This window comes from Epinephelus fuscoguttatus, linkage group LG3, assembly GCF_011397635.1.
Source record: "Epinephelus fuscoguttatus linkage group LG3, E.fuscoguttatus.final_Chr_v1".
NCBI lineage: Eukaryota > Metazoa > Chordata > Actinopteri > Perciformes > Serranidae > Epinephelus > Epinephelus fuscoguttatus.
In genome coordinates, this window is record NC_064754.1 from 16782533 (window position 1) to 16797069 (window position 14537).

The window sequence follows — 14537 nt, forward strand, 5'->3', positions numbered from 1 at the left end:
CATGTGATATGATGATGACTCAGTGGACCTAAGGGTGACAATGTTCTGTCAAATTCTATTTACAAACTGTAGAAGTACACACTATTATTAGCAATTGTTAAATAAAAACTGCGGAGCAATGTGAAAGCAGAGTAGGAAGACAGTGAAGAGGTCCATCTCTTGCTCCGAGACATTGCATACTGAACTGACTGAACAGCAAAGGGAGGCTCGGAAAAAGAGAAAACAAACTTGCCAGCTCGTGGATGCCGAACATTTTCCTGAGAGGCAGTTTATTTTGTGGTGTGTGTGTGTGTGTGTGCACCTGCTTGCAGAATTTAAATTTTAAATAATTTCACCACAACCCAGCTGGCGAGCTTTCGCCTTGTGATAATTCATCGAGCCTCCTGACCTCTTGTAAAGTTACTGCGACACATCACTCACAACCGTCCCATTTTCCTCACCTTTCACATTTCTTCACTTCCAATTTTTCTTGCAATTTCTGTCTATTAATCTCTTTCCCCTCTGCCCCTTGCTCCATCTTTGTTTGCTCCGAGGAGGACAGGAAGTTGTCTTAAGGCTGTAAAATTGGTGTTTGTGTGTCTCTGTCAGCAGATTGAGAGCCACCCACTGGACCCACAGTATCAGAACAAATCAGACTGAGATATGGGATTGTGCTGTGTGTGTGTGTGTGTGTGTGTGTGTGTGTGTGTGTGTGTGTGCGTGCGCTCACTCACAAACATGCATACTTGTGTGTGTGTGTGTGTGTGTGTGTATTTCTTTTTAAAATGTACTATATCAGTTTGAGCTATAGCTCTGTGGATAATTGGTTTGGTGAAATAGTGCTGAGTGTCTGTGGCTCTGGTGGCCTTCTCTCTCTCTCTCTCTCTCTCCTTCTCTCTCTCTCTTTCGTGTGTGTGTGTGTGTGTGTGTGTGTGAACGAGTCTGCAGTGTTTTATAGATAAACCAATATCTGCTCTTCCAGCCTTTACTCTCTATTTCACACGGAGAAGTGCTCCACAAGGACTTCACAATAAAGACCTTCTTCTTCTCTGCTCTTCATTTAAGTCATTTAATGACCTAATGAAAAGAAGATTAATTCATCAGCTGTTAAACACTTGATCCAGCACTCTGTTAGTCTTGTGTGCTTGTTTTTTTGTGCACATTATTTTAGTTAATTAAATATTTACGCCGGCCAAAAAGACTTTGTCAAATCTTTGACAAATGTGAGTGTTACAGCGGAGGTAAGCTGTGCACACTCCCTAAGCCCAAAACATGTCATGTCATCACAATCAATTGTTGCTGTCACTTTTTAAACCTTGATCTACTACGACGTTGTTAGATTTACAAGAAGCAATCAAGAGAATCTGGGAAACCGACATGTGAGACCCTGCTTTCTTCAATCAAAGCATGAGTATGTAACTCACACAGGGTGTGTCAGTGTTTTGTGGCCAAGGGTGTACAGTGCACCTGCTCGAGGCAGGATTAAAAGTAATCCATTATTATCTCCCTCCGCTTCGGTAAACAACGAGTCACCAAAATACCAAACAGGTGTAGGTGAGGAGAGAAACTGAACAGTGCCCCAGGAAGACTTAACTTCACCGGTGCAATTCATGCACTTGCAGGAAAATGAAGGGTCTCTACTGCTGCAGTGGAGAAATCTCAGCTGGACAGCTCTTCAGGACTCATGGCTGTAGCACAGCAGTAAATGGTGTGTCCACAGACAACCCTAATTTGACTCTTACAGACCTTTTTTCCCCACAGCAGACTTGTTGACTTGTCATTACAGGGAAAGGCACAAGTGGAACTAATAACATTTAATGATGCCTCCATTCTATTTGAGTGTGCCTGTAAGCTGTGTCAGTGAGCCAGCATGCATGATACCAGAGAACCCGAACACCTAAATGGAAAAGCGCCATTATTTATGTTATTAATTACACCTGTGCTTTTAATCTTATGACAAGTTAAAATGACAGCTGTGAAAAACTGTTTGATACACCCTGCAAGAATGTGACTTGAACCATCTGTAGAATTGGCACCTGTGCTTCTCCAGTGGGATAGGTAACATTACCATATGCTGGATGACACAACACATCAGAATATCCCTGACCTGCTCGGCTGTCTGCTTTTCATATTTAGAAACTGCCAAGTAGACAAGCTTGACTCTATAGCTGTGCATTTCATCCATACACCTGTCATCTTTTATGCTGCTGGCTGAATTATTTTTTTGTTATTTGAAGTCATGTTGGTACCTGGTGTGTTTGTGCTTTGGCCCTGAAATGGGTGAGTGATCAGCAGTTTTTAAACCTCACACAGAACTGGCGGTTTTAGTTTCCTGTGTAATCTCAAATAATTATATCACAGCTGTTTCATTATGCCACTTAAAGGGGAACATCAAAGTGTGTTTTCAGGTCTTGGGAGCACTATAGCATATGTGAAACAAGTTGTGGAAAGCCTTTCGTGGCTCCGCCGGGACTTCAGCCAAATCTGATAAATGTGCTAGAGCCCTTTAAATGATTAAAAACTATAAGTTTGAAAGAAGAAAATCTGAGGGTGTGGAGCTAGAAAGAAGTGAGCTTACCAGACTTCTTTAGCTCGCTCCTCACCTCTGCTTGAGGGTAGGCGGCTAGAGGCTACAATAGCTGCTACTAGCGTAAGAGTATGATCACACCTGAGCTAAATTAACACTGACGAATATTCGCTTCCTGTTCACTTCCATTCAACGCGAGCAGAGGGCGAATAAAACATTCGCTCCTGGTTGCAAAGCAAATTTGAATCTTCACATAGCGTGGAGTTTAACTCTGGTGAACTGTGATCCATGCAGTCCCAGCCTCAACCAATACCAAAGAAGCATGTGTGCAGGAGAGGATGGTTTCTTGTTTAACCAGCCGATACTGTATGATATTAGCCATGAAAAACACAAACTGCCCACATATAAGGAGCTACCTGGCTGGCAGTGAGTCAAGAGACAGGCATTAAACATAAGAAAATGGAAAATTTGCCATTACCATTATATTGTGCTATAGCTAGCAAGCTTGCTTTCCATGTCTGTCGCATCAGGCACTGCCCACATTCAGCATGAATATCGCATTAGTCACTCGCCTGTATTAGCTCACATGTGACAATGCCCTAAAAGCCCATATGCACCAAACCAACTTCAGAGAACTAGCAGTGAAGAAAACGTGTGCCTCACGGAGAGCCCACGTGGGCCGGCGGCTGTATGCAGCTTCTTCTCATTGGCTGGGGGGGGAATACTAGCGCGGGTGACAATCAATTATGCGGGACATGGTCTCAATTTGCGTGACGCGTGAAAAGAGACAGAAATGCTGTGCAGTCCTGTGCAATGCGGGACATCTGGTCACCTTACATTGCCTGTGTCTCGGCTAAAAAGTTGCACATGAACACACCCCAAAGACTATAGCCGATGGCCAACAAGCACATCGGGGAAATACCTCTCCACACCAGCAAATAGCGGTAGTCTATATTCCTTATTCAAAAGGGGAAACTGGAAGACTGTCTTGAAGCTAGTTAGCCAGTTAGCACATTAACAACACAATACAGTGTTCAAAGAACAAAGCATATTTGACGTGCACCAGTGAACAACAGCACAAACCATTACGAAAGGTTTCTGCTGAAGTGCTCAGTAGCTAAAAAAATGATCTTACCTCATGTAACAAGTTTATTTCGATCTCACTCCCTCTTGACTTTAGCTGTTTGTTTACTTTCCTCACTTCCATTTTTCTTCCTGTGTGCTGAGCTGAATTGCCAATGACAGTGAGTTCAATCACCGATGGGCTGTGCCGTCACTGAATTGGCCAAAAACAAAAAAAAAGTGAACAGACATTCAACGATAGCCCAACATTGACCGACAGCCGACTGTTGCCTTGGTGTGTCAGGGCTTTAACACACCTGAATCTCCAACCAAGCTGTCAGGGGTTGTGGTTGAGTTGCACTGTGGGTAATGCAGGTTTTGAAAAGGAAGAAGAAGGTGTGAAACTGCTTCTGCTGCATTGATTTTGATCCTTTATTCATCGTCTATCAAGAGCCCCACAGTATTATAAGAGTGCAATATAAAGTCAGTGGAGTGCTCTTTGATGGGCCATTAAAAACAACAAATTGTCATGTTTTTGCCATTCGTATTTTTTAGTCTTAGAAGTTAGTACCTGCTGATCATACTTGGCTTGGCCGACTGTTGTACACTATTTGTTCAGTTGCACTTCCTGTGTGAACTGAAGCTATGAATGATAATAACAGCTCCTCCTTTTATGTGTATGTGTGTGTGTGTGTGTAGGTGCTGCCCCGCCAGACGTGTGGCTTGTTTACTCACACCATCTACTATAAGGAATACCCTGGCGGACCTAAAGAACTGGACAAAAGCATCCGTGGGGGAGAGCTGTTTCTCACCGTGCTCCTCAACCCAGTGAGTCAGAGAAAACACACACACACACACACACACACACACACACACACACACACACACACAAACAATCAAACACACACTCACGTATGGAAACGGATATGGGGAGTGAGAAACAGGGAGGCCTGTTACTTTCTATTTTGATTTTTGCACCTTAAAGAGGCACCAACTGGGTTTCCTGCTCTCTCTGTAAAGGTAACTTCCTCTCGGTCTGGTTCATTCTTTTTCATGTTTTGCTGTTTGTGTGTGTGTGTGTGTGTGTGTGTGTGTGTGTGTGTGCGTGTGTGTGTGTCTCTTCTCCTGTCAGGGGCTGCTTCTCACTGTGGAGCTGTGTTCATCTCCCCACTTTAAATTGGGTCACACCACAGGGGGAGTTGCTGTCACACATTCACACACACACACACACACTCACACACACACACACATCCTCCCCGTCTCGTTTACCCCTGCTGTGTATGTCAGCTCAACTCGATTCTGCTTTGAATTAAGGAACAGAATTAGGTTTTGGTGGCAGTTAAGATGCCCGCGCACATGCTCGCAGGCGCATGCACGCACACAACCAAAGGTAGAAATTCCCAGGAATTATCTCCAAACAATCTCTGTCTGATTTAAACCACACACATGCACAGACACACACACACAGATGCTCATAGACCAGCAGTAGGCTGTATTGAAGTGTCAGGTAGGGGAGTGCTGAACTAGAGGAGCTGTCAGAACTCGGCGAACATCACAGAGTCAAGAGCGGCTTCGCACAACAACCCAATCTAGTCCTTTCTTCTCTCTCTGCTCCACTTTGTCTCTGTCTGTCTGTCTTTTTGTTATTCTTTCTCTCCCTGACATCCTTCTTTTGTTTCGTTGCGTCTTTCTTTTGTCTTCCATTCCTCACTGTTTTATTTATTCAGATGTTTTCTTTTTCTTTCGCGCTGTCTGTCTTCTGTGTCCCTGCATGTCACTGTGCTCTCGTGTCTTCCTTTGAGCGCAATGTTTTCACTGTGTTAAAATGATAATGACGCATGACAGAAATACTCTATGAGATTGTTGTTCTGTTGTCTATTGGCAGTTGATACAACAAAAGAGTTAATTGCTCAGTTTTTCTGTTCCTAACTTTTATGTCTCAGATACCACTTAACATGGGAAAAAAAGGCTTTGGTACAAATTAGGTGAAGTGTTTCACATTTCCTCTAGCTGGGGCAGTTGTTTTCTAATTATAGACAAAGAACTGGGTGGTTGGCATGAAGTAAAAAACTAAAGGGAACAGCAGTTTAGCTTTTCCTATTCAAGGGGTTGGAGTGATTTGTATGAACACAAGGACTCAACGGGGAAACTGCACCAGACAAATGGTCACCTACACCTGTTAAAGTCATTCTCACGGCCATTTTGAACATCAAATGAATCATGATCAGGGCTAATAACTACGTGGCCTTTAGAGCTCTGTAGTTAGCATAAGCAGCGCAAGTCAACATGGCTAAACAAACACTGAGGAAGACCAGTAGTTTAGCTCTGGATTGAAGATACCAGACGTAAAAACTTCCTGGAGTGCCTTATTAAAAGGAAATGCCAAGGTTTTCAATTCTGAAAGGGCACCATAAACTGGGGTTATTATTTTTTTACTGGAGATTTAACAGGAGGTACATTAAAAGATGCCAGAATCTTTACGGGCATGGAAGTGTGCAGTCCGTAAAAATTACTCACATGGCCAGTTTGAATGGGATAAAATCAGGGACTTGCTCTTATAAAATGTACACTGGGGCACCCCGGTATCGCTCACCTGAAAGTGTGTGTTCCCCACTAAAAAGCTCAGCCTTTTGTTGCATGTCGCCCCCTCTTCCTCTCTCCTTTCTCGTCTATTTTGAGCTGCACAAAGCCCACAAAATATCTGAAATAAAAACAGTGCATTAACCCACATCCTCCTTTAAAATGTCTCTTGCATCAATAACCACACAGTGATCACAGGCTGAGTTTTGGTTTCTAAAATCACCAGGAAGGACCAACTTGAGACTTAAAAGCATTTTTGCAAACATATACATGTCATGATCCTGGGTTTTCTGTCATGTCATTCATTCATGTTTAATCTGCTTCCTGTTTTATTTTGTAGAATCTCTCCTCATGTGTTGTGTCTGGTTTTACTTCCTGTCTTTGTGTTTCCCGCCTGTTTTCTGTCACACCTGTCTCGTTAGTCCTTCCCTGTTCCCAGAGTCTTCCCTTCACACCTGTTCTGAATTAGTCTTGTTTGCTCCACCCTAGTCTTCCCAACCACACCCTTGTTCTTAGCCAGTCTCCATCTCCCTCCTTTTGCCTGTGTCCTCCTACTCCAGCTGTGTCTCATTCTCGTAATTATTTCTGTGTATATACACCTGTGTGTTTCAGTTTCTCCTGTGCTTATCCCTGGAGTTTTGTTTCCGCTTTTATTTGGACTTACATGCTTGTTCTGGATGTGTTTTATCAGCTGCATTAAAGCTCGCTTTTTGTTTCTCTGCACTTGGCTCCTCCCTGAACTGACTCATGACAACATGAAGTCAAAATATTTAAAGCGCCGAACCTACCGGCAGAACTCTGACTAATAGATGAAATCACTTTACGAAGGACAGCAAACACATCACTTACAACACGGTGAAACCTTTCTCACATAATTCTCCAGCAGACAATGCAGTGCTAAAGATGTACTAATGGTGATGGTAGTATTGATGGCCCAGGTAATGATAACAATAAACTGACATACTGTGGTTTTAAGCACAGCGATTATACTTTAAAGTTTGGTGCGGCTGATTATAATTATAGTAGTGTAATGCGAAAAAAGCATTATATAGCAATAATGACAAACGAACCAAGTTTTCTGAACTTTGTTGCAATTAAAAAACAACAGATTTACTGTACTGTACTATGTAAAAAAATATAAATAATCCAAGTTCTGTATCATTACATGACAGTCAATTAAAGTAATTTGAAACGGTAGAACAAAAGAAAATTATAGGGTGGTAAAAAGCATTGTTGTGTAATAATAGTCATATGATATTGCAATACCCTATATGTTTTCCACCACTTAAACGCCTGGCTCGAGTTGAAGCAGTTTGTTCTAATTTTTTAGCTCATTACATTGTTATCATTATATTTTGGTTGTGACTGAGCAGTGTGTTCCCGAGGTGTTGATTAGCACTAGAAACATTTTTATAGGTAATTAAATTTCTGTGTGTGTGTGTGTGTGTGTGTGTGTGTGTGTGTGTGTGTGTGTGTCACATCAGTGTAGGTGTGTGTGTGTTGTTAGCTGCTCAAAGGACAAAGAACCTAACAACCTTTTTTGTGCACATCGCCACTGATGTCATCACAACATGAGCCCTCAAACCGACAGAGATGCCTCTGCACGCTCACTGTCTCCCTCTCTGTCCTTCTCTGTCTCTTTCACACACACACACACACACACACACACACACACACACACTCATATATATTACATAAGGGTTTAAAATTCCTCCTAAAAGCCAGAAACACAGACGCTAATTACATTTTTTCCCCTCTGCTTCCACAATCTTTTGTCCTTCTCTCCCACTTCCTCCCTCTCTTAATGAGTGTAATAAGAGATGAAACTCTCCTCTTGTTGTATTGCTTAATGAAGAGACCTAACTCTGCCATGACGTACATCCGCGCACACACACACGCTCACACGCACATAAAGACTGACGATTTATTTTTGCTTCCCCCTGCTATGTTTCCACTTGCAGACGCAGAAAGCTTTCATTAGTGTGTGCACTTTGCTCGTATAATCAATAGTGTTCTGTAGCTCACTGCTTTAGTCCCCAGGGGGTTTCCTATTGTTTGATGATCTGCACATTGGTAACATTGTCACTTCCCATTCAGTGACTTTAAATCACATTTTGGCCCGTGGTGGCAGTTCACCACTGACAGACACCAACATATTGAATGTGTGTGTGTGCGTCTACTGTATGTGTGCGCATGTGTCTATGTGCGTTTGGATACTTTTGCATCATTCGGGGCTGCATCAGCGATCATTGAGCTCCCCCGTCTCGCATAAGCTCGACAATCGATTGGACGACCTAGACTCTGCAAACAGCCAATAGGGCACAAGTCATTCCCCGATAAATGGCCAGAGAGGGGTGAGAGGGAGAGGAGAGGGAGAGGACAGAGAGATGAGGATGAAGTGGGGGGGGAGAGACGGGGAGAGCAGGGTGAGAAGGTGGCAGACAGATTGAGATTTAATTTTCAGGTCACGGCATCTTGTGTCACTTGAGAATCCAGACACATACAGAGAGGAAGTGATGCACATACAGCCACACACACACACACAAATGCACACAAGCACACACCAGTGCATATGTTCGTGTCACCACCCAAGTATCTGCGTATGCGTGCATGTGTATGTTTGTATAAGTGTGTGTATAGCTGACATAAGCAGAGCTGTAGACATATATCAGGGCTGACATTTAGCGCTTAGCTCTGCCACTAAGCTTATTAGCCAAACACCAAATATCAGCACAATCTCCCTCCCTCCTAGCCCTCTGTTTCACCCAGCACTCACCCGCACATCCTACACCTCTACACCGTCTTTCTTTCTCCATCTTATTTCTCGTTTTCGACCCGCTTGCGTTGACTTTGCTCACACACACATGAATCTTTCCACACTTGTTGTTGTTTTTTTCTTTATCTCATTTCCACTCCTTCCTTCCCTTTCTCTGAAGTCCTGCTGATTGCTACTGAAGGTTTTGGCAGCTCATCAACACATACAGGCTCTCACACACACACACACACTCTCCCAGTCACATGCACACACACACACACAATATGCTCCAATCCAAACAGGAGGACAAATTACGAAGTTAGGGTAAAGCAGTCAAAGATGGCAGAATGGAAAGGGCCAGAAGATGTTGACTGGAGCAGGCAGAATAAATTGAATCGAAATCATTTGCTGTTTTGACGTTCAGCTTTCAATTATCCACTGATGAGACAGAGACAGCGAGATGGACTGCGAGAAAGGGAGACGGAGAGAGATATGCTGCAAGAGCAGGAAGGGGAGAGAGGACGACGGCGGTGAAGGAGAGAGGGGAAGGGGAAGTGGGGGGGAGGGGGGGTGGTGTAGGCTTCTTTTTAGTAGCAATAACAATTCAATCAGGGAGAAATGTATGTGGAACTAAGTGCTCTGTAATGGGAAACAGGCTGCTACAGCTACACATTGAAGGAGAGAGAAAGCAGCTGAGAAGGCAGAGACGGACGGCAGTAGGCAAGAGGCAAAAGGACGGATGGATAGAAACAGACAGATGGACAGAAAAGTGCGGGTAAAAAAAACAAAAACAAAATCCACCCTCAACCAAAGGCTGGTAAAACAAGTAATTTCTTCAAAAATGCAATCATGTCAGAGTGGATTGAAGCATGTCACAAACTCAAATACACGACTGGTGTTCTCTTAATCTTCTGAGACATGGCATTTGTGTGTGTTTGTGCGCCTGTGTGTTCGCGCACGCGTGGATTTTGAAGAACATCGCTCCATGTTGGACTGACATGCTTCATCAGAGCATCTAGGTCAGCATGAGATCGGAGAGAGAAGGAGAGAGACAGAGTGAGAGAGGAGAGAGAGAGAGAGGGAGAGAGAGAGAGAGAAAAAAAACACATAAAGTGACTTTTTGGAGCAGACGAGAGTGAGTGAGAGCAAGACATTAAAAGGATGAGAGAAGAGGGAGGAAATGAAGCTGCGTAGGAGCAATGAGAGGAGAAGACAAGGGACAAAGATTAAAAGAGGGAAGCTGCAGGGTTGGGTTTAGTTCTCTCATTTCTTCTTTTTTTTACACTTCTCTCCCAGTCCAGTTCCAAGTATGATTTGAGCCCAATTCTGGTGTTAAATTATTAGCGCAGTATTCTTTATTAAAGGCACATAGGGGATTCAAAGCAATCCAATATTCAGGAAATGAGACGTGGCACCAGATGCGGAGAAAAGGTTTATACGGTTCAGTTAATTGAATTCTTACCCACAGTGAGTTCTTCCACCAAAAGGGATCGGGGCTCGCACTGTGTCGGGAGATTAACACTCTCTCAAGTGGCTTTTTTTTTGTTTTTTAATTCACACTCACCTGCCAAGGTTACTCTCTTTGTCTTTCTCTGACTTTTCTTTTTTTTTGTCATTTTCTGGAGCTCTCCAATTACAAACACAAATCATCTTCTTGCTCCCTCTTTTGTTTAATTTGGCAGCCAGTGCTTAAGCTCCATAATGAATGTTTCCATGTTCAATAACGCTCAGATTCTCCCTCTCTCTCTCTCTCTCTCTCTCTCCCTCTCTGTATCATGCACACACACTCACATACAGTACGCTCCGTCCCCGCACAGCCTGGGCCAGATATCATAGGGTATTGAGTGGTTTGAAGGGAACATAAATCACTTTTTGATCACCTTGCCTGCTTTCAAAAACAAGCACAAAACAACACAAAAAGGGGAGAGGCGGTTTATAGCCTCTTATTTACTCAGGTCAGATTTGTCTGCATTCACTGTGTAGCAGTCCAAAACCTTTTCATTTATAATATTCACATCCCATTTTTCCCCCCCGCCGTCTTCAGCCACTGCAGCATGCCGTGGGGAAATACTCCCTCTCAATCCCAAATGTGAATAGATGTTTCCGGTGAGACGCTGTCGAATTTAATTTTACACGTTTCTAAGAGCAGTGCTCGAAGTTCTCCACGCGTGCTTCGAAGAAGGGAGGTTTTTCTGGGTTTTGACATTACGAATCATTGCAGAGCAGGAGCAAGCAAACATTTCTTACTGGCTCGTGTTTCTGTTGTTCCTGGTTGAGTGCTTGGTGATGCCTTTTTGGCAGCGGTTCCACGTTGTTGCCCTAACATCAACCAGATTGATATGAAGCATGCTGGATGGTGCGCTGCTTGGTTTTGCTTAGAGTGAGTGCGAGATAAGAGGATGGTGGCAGATGCACACAATCGCGCCGGCATACACAAATGCATAAACAATTATGCTGACACACACACACACACACACACACACACACACATACAAGTGAAAAATGACTCTGACATGCATACCCTTGCTCCTCTCTGTTCTTTCTGTGTTGCCTTCTTTGTCACAAAGACACACACAACTAGCCACACAACATGTCTGGTTCCTCTTTCTCCCTCCCACAGTCTCTCTCTCTCACACACACACACACACACACACACACACACACACACACACACACACATCAGTATTCGGGGGCGATCAGTATTCTGAACAGCTTTCCAGGTCGGCCGGACGCTGATCCATCAAACCCCGACACTGTGTCGCTTTGTATCTGCGGCAACCTTCAGCGTTAAAGAGGAGCACCGACAGTCCTCTGTCACCAGGAAATTCAATGTGTATGCATGTGTGTGTCTTCCCGTGTATGTGTGTTCACATTCATGGACATTCACCCAAATACACTGACACACGATCATCCATGCACACACACAGACACACACATGCTCACATCCACCAAATAATTCATATCTTAATGGCTGATGTTACCGTTTCATCCAGACACTTCACGTTCCCAAGCTCCCTCCAATCACAAAAGAAGTGTGTGTGCGTGCGCGAGTGTGTGTGCATTTGTCTGTAGCAGCTATCTTAGCTTGTCTCTTTGATCAGCCTATAAAAGCACCGAGGCGTGGACAGATAGCCTGGACCAACACACTATCGCTCCTTCACTCCCTCTGAGTCTCTCCTTTTCCCTCACACACATTAACCACCGTGAACACACACCGACACACTCGGAAACACTTTCCCCGTGTGTAGCTGCATCTCTCCCATCACCCAGTGGCTATGAGAAGTATTGTGCTGCCTCCTCAGCTTTATCTATCAGGAGTGGTGAATACATCAGTTTCGGTTTATCTGCCCCCCCCACCTCCCCTTTACACTTGAAACTGTATTGCTCTGAAAGTTAATGTACAATCTTACATAACAAAAGTGAGTGTGTCTCTTTGCAAAGTGATAGCAAATATTGATACCCGCCAGACAGCTGCTCTGTTAGTGACTTTAAAACCATCACACACTGAGAAATAATCTGTTTGCTTTCCACTGCAGTCACAACAACAGTAATTAGATTTACTGCGCTGCCTCAGTTTTTCACAAACATGGGAACTTGGGAAATGAGATTTTGACTTTATCACAATTTGGCACAATCCAATAAGTATGTATTTCCTTCTCTCCATTCGTTTCCCTTTTCCTCCCTACCCCCTCCCCCCCTCCACCCCCACTCTGTCTCTGTTTCTCCACTCTAGATCAGTATATTCATGACCCACCTGTCTAACTACGGTAACGATCGGCTGGGTCTTTACACGTTTGTCCACCTGGCCTCCTTCCTTCGCTCGTGGACCAACCTGAGACTCCACACGCTCCCACCTCTGCAGCTCGCGCACAAGTACTTCCAGCTTTTTCCCGAACAAAGGAACCCGCTCTGGCAGGTGTGTTTGCGTGGGTATTTGCCCGCATGTATGGGCTTGTGTGTTTCTGCACTCATGTGTATATTTTAACTGTTCATTTCTGTGTAAAAAAAAACAAAAAAAAAACTGTCTTGTTATTCTAACTTTTATGTGTGATTCAGTTGTATTCAGGAGGAAAACAGTTTGTATGAGCTGTTCTCTTGTACACACATTCTTTTGTGCTGCACGACGAGTTAATTTTCCACCGCTGACTTTGTATCAAAAGCCTGGAAAAGAAGGCGAGGTGAACTATTTCAAAGGCGGGTCCATCTGTTTTGTTTTTCGTGATTTTCAAATTGAAACTCCCACTCAGCCGTCAGCAGAAAGCGCTGACGTAGGTTACAGTGCTGATTCCACCACCCCTCTCACATGTGGTGCACTGACAATTTAAGCAAGGAGAGTTAGAGAAGTGTTAGCTTGGATGGTGAGCACTGGGAGGTGGAACATGACGCTTTTAAACCTTTATTCAACCAGGTGAAGACACATTGAGATTCAATATAATAGTGAATTGGTGTTGTTTAAACAGTTTAATAGACTCAAAGTCAGTGTATAAACAACAGTTGATGCAGTCATCACACTCCTAGTGGCACAGAACTAAGCACTAGCCTACTGCTGTGGACGTCAAGTTGGTTCGGGTCCGAAAGTCGGCTTTACCTTGCCGTCAGACAGCCCTTTCCAACGGGGAACTGAAGTCATTATCTATGCTCTTTTCAAAGCCACTAGACACCATTGACAGAAACAGAAATTTTGCCTCACAGCACAAAGGTGTTGCTGGGCTACTGCCAGGCTGATTGTTAAGTTTGGTTGTCATTTGTGATTTTCAGAGCCAAGCTAATGTTGCATTCACAGCAGTTTGTGAGTTTATATGTGGCAAGGGCATTGTGCAGAAACTGACGTCACGTCATGTGGGGAAAAAAAGCTTTTAGAAGGGCTTAGGTAAAATGGCATCTTAAGGCTAAAGCATACATACTCAAACTTTAGGGCCTTAAACTACCTACCTAAAATTAATTTAGGGCCATTAGTCACCTGCATGTTCATGATATCAATGTAATTATTAAATGATATATTTTGGGCGGGGCAACACAATGGTTTGAGTTGAAGGTATGAGAAAGAATAGTATCAGTAACATTGTTAACACTGTGCTACATTACAGGGAAATACAAAACCGTACTAATGAACCTTCATTAATATAGGCCTATATTTTATCTCCAAGTGCACGTCACACACTGAGCGAGCTGCCTGTTAATGACACTGTCGGCAAAGCAGTAATGATTGTGCTAAGTGGCTAATGGGCATGTAGCTACTTCCATGTTTCAGATGATGCGTCATGTTTGTAGTCGACCAATGAAGATGAATTTACATATCACCTTGGGTTCATCCTTCACCTTCTCAAAATGATCCCACACTTTGGATTTCCTGCCCGACATGTTATTAACTAGCCTGTCGAATAACCACAGGTACCAGCCCTGGAAATTAGGGGCCGTACACATGCAGTGTCTTTAACAACCTGGAAAACGCGAGGATGGGTGCTGGGCTCTAATCATGTGCTTTTTTTGTGTCAGCTTTCAAGAGCGCGGCAGCAGGTTGCGCCTGAGGTTGCTAAGCAGCCTTAACAAGCACTGCATAGCCTATTTACCTGAAATCCTGAGTGCAGAGCTGATCTTCTTCCAGGCGCTGTTTAAAAGTGTGTAGACCTATCA

General features: G+C 43.7%; 1 protein-coding gene across 5 annotated transcripts in view; it reads left to right on the top strand.

Moving 5' to 3' along the window:
• Nucleotides 1-14537, top strand: part of ndst3 (N-deacetylase/N-sulfotransferase (heparan glucosaminyl) 3) — a 59001-nt gene that overhangs the window by 28575 nt on the left and 15889 nt on the right. For all 5 annotated transcript variants that reach the window (XM_049572761.1, XM_049572764.1, XM_049572766.1 and 2 more), the window contains exons 6-7: nucleotides 4268-4396; nucleotides 12637-12819. In XM_049572761.1, the coding sequence (XP_049428718.1) occupies nucleotides 4268-4396; nucleotides 12637-12819 (312 nt within the window). The remainder of the gene's footprint in view (nucleotides 1-4267; nucleotides 4397-12636; nucleotides 12820-14537) is intronic.